Source organism: Manihot esculenta, chromosome 5, assembly GCF_001659605.2.
Source record: "Manihot esculenta cultivar AM560-2 chromosome 5, M.esculenta_v8, whole genome shotgun sequence".
Taxonomy (NCBI): Eukaryota; Viridiplantae; Streptophyta; class Magnoliopsida; order Malpighiales; family Euphorbiaceae; genus Manihot; species Manihot esculenta.
Window position 1 is genome coordinate 14,796,350 of NC_035165.2, and position 11,278 is coordinate 14,807,627.

Here is an 11,278-nt window from a genome sequence, read left to right on the forward strand (position 1 = left end):
ATGATGATGTTATGGCATGATATGGTATGGAAGTCCAGATTGTACCCATTCTACGTCCCTGACACTATGTAAGAGAAAGTCCAGGTTGTACCCATTCTACGTCCCTAGCACATTGGAATGTTATGATATGTTATGTTAAGAGAAAGACCGGTTGTACCCATTCTACGTCCCGGAACTTTGGAATGTAGAGGACTGTTGGTGACAATACCATCCGAGATGTGATTTGTTGTGATGTGTTGCATTACATGATGGCATGAGAATTTAAATGTTGTTTTTCATTATTCTGCTCACTGGGCTCTAGTAGCTCACCCCTTTTCCCTAATCCCCCAGGATTGCAGGTACGGGCTAGACAGAGAAGTCAAGAAGAGTAAAGTCATATGTTTGTAATAGATAGAAAGTGGACATGATAAATTGTAAGATGATGTAAAGTTTGTATAGTCATGTTATGTATAATGATATTGAGGATTTGAAGTTGTGCTTGACCCTATGGATGTTGTTATCCCTTTTAATACATGATCTTAGATGTTTTACGATGTGGATGTAAACCAACTCAACACATGTTATGACATCCATTGGGGGCATTGATGAGATCCCACGGAGGGGTCAAGTTTATGATTATGACTATGTTCAGTGCATGCACAAGTTGAGTTTGGTGTATGATAGAATGAATGAAAGAAAATTTTTAATTTTTATGTATGTTGTTGATCATGTATGGGATTAAACAGGTTTACAGGTTACATGTCAGGCTTGCTACGGGTCCCGGCGGCCTTAAGCCGATCTGGATCCTAGTGCCGGTAGCGGTCCGATTTTCGGGTCGTTACAGAATGGTACTCATAAGGAACTAACCTTAGAAAAGATAAGGGTATTGCTGGAGCATGGACTCCCGTGTCTCCCAGGTGCATTCTTCCATATTGTGGTGGTTCCACAGGACTTTCACCATCAGGATTTCCTTGTTTCTCAGCTTCCTGATCTGGGTGTCTAGGATCCGTACTAGCTATTCAACATAGGTGAGATCCTCTTGGACCTCCACATCAGGCTCACTAAGAACCTTGCCCGGATCTGACACAAACTTCCTCAACATTGAAACATGGAAAACCGGATGGATTCTTTCCATTGAAGCAGGTAAATCCAACTTGTACGACACATTCCCAACCTTTTGCAAGATTTCAAAGGGTTCAATGTATCGTGGGGCTAGTTTACCTTTTTTCCCAAAGCGAACCACTCCTTTCATTGGAGACACTTTGAACAATACCAGATCCCCCTCCTGAAACTCTACTTGCCGTCTGCGGATGTCTGCATAACTCTTCTGTCTGCTTGCAGCAGTCTTGATTCTTTCTCTGATTATGGGTACCACCCTGCTGGTAATCTCTACTAGCTCAGGCCCTGCCAAGGCCTTCTCTCCAACTTCCTCCCAGCAAACAGGTGACCTGCACTTCCTTTCGTATAAAGCTTCATATGGAGCCATCCCGATGCTAGCATGATGGCTGTTATTGTAGGCAAACTCCACCAAGGGTAGATGCTGCCTCCAAGAACCGCCAAAATCTAGCACACACATTCTAAGCATATCCTCGATAGTCTGGATGGTCCTTTCTGACTGTCCGTCAGTGTGGGGGTGGAAGGCAGTACTGAAATCCAACTTGGTACCCATGGCATTCTGCAGACTCCGCCAAAACCTGGAGGTGAACTGGGGCCCTCTATCCGACACTATTGAAACAGAAATCCCATGCAGCCTGACGATCTCTTCTACGTACACCTGCGCCAACTTGTCCACAGAATAACCACTCCTGACAGGGATGAAGTGGGCAGATTTGGTGAGTCTGTCCACAATCACCCATATGGAGTCCAATCTGTTGGACGTCGCCGGTAACCCCACTACGAAGTCCATAGCTATATTCTCCCATTTCCACTCTGGAATAGGTAGCGGGTTAAGCATTCCAGCCGGCTTCTGATGTTCCAGCTTCACCCTCTGACACACTTCGCAGGCTGACACAAACTGTGCCACTTCTTTCTTCATCGCTGGCCACCAATAAACTTTCTTCAGATCTTGATACATCTTGGTGGCTCCGGGGTGAACGCTGTATCTCGCATTATGAGCCTCCCTCATAATGTCTCCTTTTAGCCCTATGTCATCTGGTACACACAATCGACTCCCATAGCGGAGGATCCCCTTACTGTCAAATCTGAATTCACTGTCCTTGCCTGACTGAACAGTCCTGATAATCTTTACTAGCTCTGGGTCCTCATGCTGTTTCTGAGCCACTTGCTCCAGAAACACAGGTGTCACTCTCATCTGGGCCACTAAAGCACCTGTACCAGACAACTCCAACTGTAGACCTTCGTCAATAAGCTTGTAAAACTCCTTCACCACTGGTCTCCTCTCAGCCGTGATGTGTGATAGACTGCCTAATGACTTCCGGCTTAGGGCGTCTGCCACAACATTCGCCTTACCCGGATGATACTGAATCTTGCAATCATAGTCACTCAGCAGCTCTACCCACCTTCTCTGTCTCAAGTTCAAATCTCTTTGACTCAGGATGTACTGCAGGCTCTTATGATCTGTAAAGATCTCACATTTTACCCCATAGAGGTAGTGCCTCCACATCTTGAGTGCAAAGATTACTGCTGCCATCTCAAGGTCATGTGTGGGGTAATTCAACTCATGCTTCTTCAGCTGCCTAGAAGCATAAGCAATCACCCTCTCATTCTGTATTAGTACACAACCCAGTCCCACACGGGACGCATCACAAAAGACTGTAAAGTCCTCATCACTAGATGGCAGAGCTAACACTGGTGCTGAAGTCAACCTCTTCTTAAGCTCTTCAAAACTCTCTTCGCACTGGTCGGTCCACACAAACTTTTGATTTTTCCTGGTTAGTCTGGTCAGAGGAGCTGCAACTTTTGAGAAGTCCTGGACGAACCTCCTGTAGTAACCTGCCAAACCCAAGAAACTCCTGATCTCCGTCACTGAAGTGGGTCTAGGCCAGTTAGCCACAGCTTTTACCTTCTTGGGGTCCACCTCTATTCCATTCTCTGACACTACATGCCCCAAGAATGAGATGCTCCTCAGCCAGAACTCACACTTGGAGAACTTGGCATACAAGCCATGCTCCCTCAAGGTCTGTAGAACCAACCTCAGATGATGGGCATGCTCCTCTGCATTCCAAAGTGTCGGGACGTAGAATGGGTACAACCGGTCTTTCTCTTAACATAACATATCATAACATTCCAATGTGCTAGGGACGTAGAATGGGTACAACTTGGACTTTCTCTTACATAGTGCTAGGGACGTAGAATGGGTACAACCTGGACTTCCATACCATATCATGCCATAACATCATCATACCATATGAGGACTAAAGGATCATCCAATAACCAATCCACATCAACATCATAAATGCAATGCAACATATTCGTGAATTCTAATGCAAACAACCTAATTCATCACATGGCATTCATGATGCATGAACATGCTAAAAACTTTATAATTTATTCGCTTTAAAACGTAAAGGTTTATTCTACTCACCTCTGGCTGAAGCTCTACTGACTTAGAAGCAGTTGAACTCACTGCTACGGGTCTTGGCGACCTTAAGTCGACCCGAATCCTAGCGCCGGTGGCGGTTCGATTTTCGGGTCGTTACACAACCGGTTCGGTTTGATTTTTCGGTTTAGACCGAAATATGCTCTCTCCTAGGTGTGGCTGTATAGGCAACTGCAATTTCTCCACCAATTGCTTAGTTATTAGATTATCACAACTGCAGCTATCTATAATTAGCCTGCAAATTGTCGTTCCTACTCGACACTTTGCCTAGAAAATATACCTCCTTTGCGTCTCATCCTCCTGTTTTGTTGAGCATAAGATTTTCTTCACCACATAGGTGACCTTTCCATCTTCAGAATCAACAATAGATCCGTCATCGTCATCCACTTCCTCGTCAGTTTCAGCCAACTACTCAATTACATTAACTTGTCGGCGATCAGTATTAACTCCTCTACGTTCTGGAAAATTATTTGCTCGATGACCAGGTTGCCTACAACAGTAACATATGTCTCTCGTTGGCTTCTGATAAGGATTAGTTCTACCTCCTTTGTCTGCTGTAGTGGTGACTGTCTTTCCTTTACTGTCTCTCCTTTCTTCCATAGTATTCTGAGGATTGCCAGAATTTACAACCTTAGAAGACTGCCCGCTGTAATTGCCTCTATACTGTAATGTCCCTATCGAACCAAAATTTTTATAATTAAAATTACTGCTGTCGTGACGCCCAATCAATACACTCTTCTGCCCTTTTTGCCATCTCAATAGCGTCTACTAAGGTAAAAATCGTAGCTACTCCTATCATACAATAAATTTCGTAATTCAGGCCTCTTTGATAATTAGCAACCTACTGGGTTTCGTTTTTACAGTTTTCACACCTCGCCTGCAATCTCAAAAACTCCTCGATATATTCATCCACCCTTCAGTTCCCCTTTACACAGTCATGATACTGGTTACACAAAACATGAGCGTGATCGCTAGGCAAGAACTGTTGTTCAATCATCTGCTTCATCAACACCCAGTTTTGTATGGGTTCCAGCCTCATCCGATAGCGTTCGTTTTGAATCGAATTTCACCAGGCTGCTGCACCCCCTTTTAACTTATAGGCCACAATCGAAACCTTGCGATCCTTTTCCACGTTCATAACTTCGAAAAAATATTCAACCTCTGCCAGCCAATCAAGAATAGATTCCACATCCAATGAACCATAAAATTTTTTAAGGTCTATCTTGATCTTGTAACCTTCTTGATAATTCTATTGGGGATTTGCAGGCACAGGATTGGCGACTACAGGATTGGCGGCCACATGATTGGCGACTGGCTGGGGGTGTGCGGCGGCGATAGATTGATGGATTCCCTACTACAGGGTCAGCTGTCCGATCATCTCCCTCAATTCTGCCAAATATGCCTCAATCGCAGCAAATCACGCCTCTTGGTTATCTGCCATAGTCGAACTTTACTCTGATACTAATATGATAAAGGACTAATTAGACTCCGTCAGGAATTTTAATCAATATCGTTTGGTTAAGACGATATAAGAGAAAAGATAGGTTGAAAAACGAACAGTCTTATTGAAATTCTCCAAAAATTATAAAAATGAGTTTCTAATAGTTAAGGGAGATTATTTATAATAGAAACAAAACCTTAATATATAAAATTATAAAAATATATAAAATATCTAAAAAAATAATTAAAATATAAAATTCACTCTTAAATGGTAAAATTTTTATATCGAATTTTGTGATAGATCTGCGACTCTCTTCACACTTTTGAAAAGTCGTGCGTCTCGAACTTCCTTTTACGAAAAGTTATTATGGATCTCTATTGGATATCGGCAGCAAAAGTTAAATTCAATTCAAATCTATCATAAAATCTAAACTAATTGTTCCATATTAAAGAGTCGATCATATCTTAAAATATGCTACATTATATAAAATACTTAATTAACAAATGCTACAATCAGGGCCCTTGAATTTTTTTTTTTTAAAAAAAATCAAATTACTTTAAAATTTTAAAACATTAAGATACCTCTGAAATTTTAAAAAAATTAGGGTCTGTTTAAAATTTTATAAAATTAATGTCTCCTCTAAAATTGTTTTAAAAATAGATAGAAAGAGATCAAATCCACAATTAAGTTTTTTATTTTATTTTATTTTAAGCATGAATTACAACTTAACTTATAACACTTCTAAGATCTTCCATTGATATATTATATACTTAATTTCTAAAATTTTGTATTAAATAATATTTTATTCATTGAATGTTTAGATAAAAATAACTTTTTAATTTTTACAAAAAACCAAAATAAAATATTAAAATATCATTTTTAACTTAAATAATAATATATTAATATATAATTAAAAGTTTAACTTCGTTTTTATTTAAATTAAAAATTATTTAATTCAATTCTTAAAAATTAAATATACAAATATGAATTATACTAATTTAATTCAATTAGTCCAATTTAGTGGGTATACGATAACGTCTCCTATCGATTTTTGATTTGATTTGAGCTTGAAGAACCGTGGACAGCGGAATAGAAAGTGCATACAAACTTCCCGACAGTGTAGGGGATTCTTCCTAGAGCAGGCCAACATCTTCCAATTTTGCACGGCGACGGCCCCATCATTGTGCTGGTTCAGGTCAACGACTTTTATAATAAAACAAATATATTTTTAAAATGTAAAAATTATTTTATTAATTTTAAAATTATACACTTAAATTAAATAATTTATTTTTAAATTATATAACAGTAACCCTGATATTAAAACTAAAAAGGTAACCTATAATTTTATACCTTTTCAATTTTAATTTAAGTTGTAATTATTACTAGGCATTCACACTATATGTATTATTCTATTCATTTAATTAATAGTTAAAAATGTAATATATATGTAAAAATTAAAAAAACGAAATTAAAGAAAGGAACATTTCAAAAAAAATTTTATCCATCATTCAATTTTTATACTTCTCTGTTTAAAAAAAGATCTTTTTAAAATTTCCATGAAAATATTTGTAAACCAACTTTGTTCATCCCCTGCCTTTCATGCTAAAAAAAAAAATGTCACGATCTTCTCTCCAGCTTCTGCCCATTTTCTAGTTCACTTCCCTTTCTTTCCCGTCAAACAAACAAAGTCTGGTGAAAAAGGCCAAAATCATTGGACCTCCCTTACGCCATAGCTCCTCTCCTCCTCCTTCTTGGAAACAGGGCAAGCCGTTTTCACTTATTTCATCCGCCCAACATCAATTCCCTTGTAAACAACCCTATTTTGTCTCACACCACTCGAATTTTTTACACCCTACTCATCATAGCCGTTGATTTAGTTTGTACAATGATCAGAAATATGAAATCACGTGATGAGGGGCATATACAGCTATAAAGACAGATGGGGGTTGACTTGTGGATTGAGTTGACGTCAAAGTCTTTACATCATCCACGCCAGGTCACTATTCCTTGAGTTGCCAAGCTATTTCCCTTCTCATTCCAAGAAGGTTCTCTTTAATAATATTTTAGTAATCTATTTGCTGTTTATAAAGAGACTAATTCTGCAGCTCCCATCATCATCATCATCTGTCTGAATCTCTCTTGGTTTTAATCATGGCAGCCAAAAGATTTCTTGATGAATCAGGTTCCGACCCAGATCACCCATATGAGAAACGAATGAGAACTACACCTTCTTTTGCTTCGTATGTGTCTTAATTTTCATTCTAAATTAGCTCCTTTTCTATTGATTCTAGCTTTAACCTTCTCATCTATCTTCTTCCCCAAGTGGGAAAATGATTTTTCTTTCTCTGGAAACAAACAGAAAAGAAGGGAAAAGAAGGAAGAAGAAGGATTGAGCTAGTGGGTATTTATCAAACTGTCCCATGGGGTGCAATAACAATTTTCTTTCTTTCTTTACAGGGTAATTACAAAAGCAATTACGGTGAATTCTTTACAGAGCCTCTGTTCGGCCTTGGAGCCAATGCTAAGGCGAGTGGTAAGCATCAATCTCTTCTTCTCTCGGAGATCATATGCTAATTAATTGCTGATGTGAATCTAAGACAAGAACCATGTCCTAATCAAAGGTTTTTGTTATCGTGTCGTATTAGGTGAATGAAGAAGTGGAGAGCAGTCTGAGACTGCGTTCTTCACGCCCTTTCACTCGTTCTCCTTCGTTGAGAATCCAGGCACCTGAGCCACTCCCATCAAGTCTGCAGCTAATGTTTAGCAAAAATCTCTCACTCCCAATATTTACAGGGAGCAAAATCGCTGATATAGATGGCGCTTCCCTTCAAATCCTTTTACTAGATACTAGAGGTGATCAGGCCGTTCCAGCATCCCTTCCTCCCGCAGTGAAAGTAGAAATCGTCGTTCTTGATGCAGATTTCCCTTCTGATGATCGGAATACTTGGACTAGTAAAGAATTTGACAACAATATATTGAAGGAGAGAACCGGCAAGAGGCCTTTGCTCGCTGGAGACTGCTTGATGGTCACTTTAAGAGATGGAATTGCAACAGTTGGAGAGATTGAGTTCACCGATAATTCGAGCTGGATTAGAGGCAGGAAATTTAGGCTTGGTGCAAGAGTGGTTCCGGGGAGCTCCAACGGTGTTCGTATTCGTGAAGCAATGACTGAAGCTTTTGTCGTCAAGGATCATCGAGGAGAATGTAAGTTCCTTCCTTCTGTCTATTTACTTTCATATACCATATATTCACATTATTTCATCAAATTCACTTAATCATAAACTAATTTATGAGTTAAGATTCCAACTTATTAGATTCCAACTTAAGAGTTCACAACATGTAAAAAACTCTATTATTATTGAACTAAGCTTTTATCTCATTCTTTATTTTAAATAAAAATATTATTAAAAGAATTAATTGAATTGAATTTTATAAAATTTTTAATTTCAAACGCTCGATTATAAATTTGTGCCGGATACACATGGATGTATCATCTTTTTCTTTTTCCCTTCATTGTGTTGCATAATTTTATTTATATCTAAATGCTTCATCACACTTTTGTGAGCATATTACTTACGTTTACTATCCCTTACATGTGATAATGAAAGTTTCATATTATTTACAAATGATTCAAAGTTCAATTATGATAATATAAGATTATGTTTGTGTCTTTCTTTTTATTTTTATTTGATATTTCATCAAAGAGCAACTTCTACCATAGTTTAATACTTAGGTATGAGGTATAGTTTAATACATAGTTTCATTTTAGCTAGACTGTTAGATATATGAATTCAATAATCTTCAAATTGCTGAATATTAATATGGGGTTTATAATTATTTATATCGCCAACATGCTTCTTTAAAATTTATTCCTTTTGTATAATTAATATGGGTTGGTAATAAATATGTATTCCAAGTCAAACCCATCAAGAGATGACAAATTTTGCTAGATTTTAGGGTAAAAGCATTTCAATTATTTATGCTTAATCAAATAGCTAGCTGGCAATTATTTTTGAGGTCTGCAGACTTGGTCCAGCTTAGTCCTTCTCTTTTTCATGATAATAATAAAAGTTTCTGGTTGAAAACATCATTGGTTGAATCTCACATAGATATCACCTCTGTTGATTGGCTATTACTGATTTAAGGTTAAGTTCCATTACTAGTTACTTTTCACCCTTTTCAGTATTGAAAGAAACAAGCATTATTTTATATTAGGAGACATTATTTTCATGCTTTCAAAAATGGAACTTCCAGTCAAAAAGAAAGGTGAAGCTTGTTACCATCACATTAAGCATACATGTCACATTGATACAACCTCAGGACCAGTAATAATAAAAATCTATAATAATATATTTCTTGAAAACCTTCTTTATATATAGAAATTATTCTCTTCACAGATATTTCATTTGATGATCTTTTTATGAAAAGTCATAAAGAGATGTATCATCATCATGATTTTACTGAGTTTCTTTATCCATCTAGTCAACTTTCCAATGTATTCATCTGGGTTAAAATGACAGTGGTCCAATAATTGACTAAAGCAATTTTAAGAATTGGAGACTTTTCCTTCATTTTCCCATTATTTACATTGCCTAGAAAATTTTAGTATATGTTTTTAATTGAAGTAGCATTGTAATAATAATGTATATCATCCTTTGTGTGTATAAATACAGTGTACAAGAAGCATCACCCGCCAATGTTGAATGATGAAGTCTGGCGTCTTGAGAAGATTGGGAAAGGTGGAGCTTTCCACAAAAAGCTAGCTGCTGAAGCCATTGACTCGGTCCAAGAACTATTGAAATTGTTCACTGTCAACCAACCAAAGCTTAGAAGGGTATGCAAATTCATATTTTATCTCTTGAAAATATCAAGTCCACTCATCGTGACTACATCAATAATAATCATAAATTTATTATTGATACAATAATTATATAAAATAATTTCTTCTTACGTTGTTTGAAACAGATTTTAGGTCCTGGAATGTCCGAAAAAATATGGGAAGCAACAATTAAGCATGCAAAGACTTGTGAATTGGGAAACAAACTTTACATGTATCATGGACAGAATTTCAGTGTGACATTAAACCCTATATGTCAAGTTGTTGGTGCCATTATTAATGGCCACACATACTTTGCCAGGGATCTTCCAAGAATTAATAGGGTATGGATTCATTCCCTCATTTGTTTTAGTCTTTGAACACAAAATACTAATGAATCTCGAGTTTGAACTGCTCAATAATTTTATACTAATATTAATATTTTTGAATCAGGGCTTCATTCAGAATTTAGTGAATCAAGCATATGCAAATTGGAGCTCATTAGAAGAGGTGGTTGGAGTTTCAAGTGAGATTGCTTTGCTTACACAAGGTGAGTGATTTTCTTGGAAAATAATATATGGGTATCATGTGCAATTTAATAAACCTTCTTGTACTAGTAATTAATATTGCTTGAAAATGAACAGGTGAGGAGCTAGTGGAGGAGTACCCCAATCACCACCATCCTCAGGCCTATATTGAGATGGGGGACCAATATCAACCTGACCAGCTGTTCTAGTGCAAATCTGGCTTACAGCAATATAGAAATTTAGTATAAAGAAAGGAGATCCATGTATTTATAAGAGGTGCATGTACTCTTAAGAGCACTGAATAAGCCCTCTGCACCAAATGTCCCTTTTCAGATAGTGAATTGACACCTAGGTCTTACATTAATGGAGAAACGATACTAGATTTTGGTTTCAATGTAAATAGAGAAAAAAAAAAAGAGTCAAAGTTGGTTAACCTATGTTTTGTAGGAAAATTTTGAAGGGAAGGTCAGGAATTTTAAGATGATATCCTTAAGAGGAAAGTTTCTCAAGCAAAATAAGATTTTTAGAGGTTCTGAAACCTAAAAAAGCCTTTTTTTTTTTTTTTTTTAACACTGGTGGATTGTAGAGGTTTTTAATATCTTACTTCCATTACCTTTAATTAAGTAAAATTTCCTTTTGCTGTATTCCACAGATAGAAATATAATATTTTCTATTTCATAAAATATGTTTGCACTGTCCTGCGGCCAACATTGATTGCTTGAAACTCATTTGGACTAAGTTCTATCAATTATCTATAGGGCTGAGCAGAATCCGGTTCAAACCGAAAAAACCGACCGAACCGAACCGAATTGAAAATTTGGTTTGGTTTTTTATACATTTCGGTTCGGTTCGGTTTTAAATTTCAGAAATTTCGGTTATTTCGGTTCGGTTCGATTTTGATCAGAAAAAAACCGAAAAAACCGAACCGAATCGATTAGGGATAATAATATATTTTT

General features: G+C 37.2%; 1 protein-coding gene across 1 annotated transcript; it reads left to right on the forward strand.

Moving 5' to 3' along the window:
- Positions 1 to 7,058: 7,058 nt before the first annotated feature.
- On the forward strand, positions 7,059 to 10,971 carry LOC110607569 (protein SAR DEFICIENT 1). Its single transcript, XM_021746705.2, has 7 exons — positions 7,059 to 7,219; positions 7,437 to 7,512; positions 7,625 to 8,183; positions 9,653 to 9,813; positions 9,945 to 10,139; positions 10,249 to 10,345; positions 10,440 to 10,971. The coding sequence occupies exons 1-7, from the start codon at positions 7,131 to 7,133 to the stop codon at positions 10,529 to 10,531; spliced, it is 1,269 nt and encodes a 422-aa protein (XP_021602397.1). The 5' UTR covers positions 7,059 to 7,130; the 3' UTR covers positions 10,532 to 10,971.
- The last annotated feature ends 307 nt before the right edge of the window (positions 10,972 to 11,278 follow it).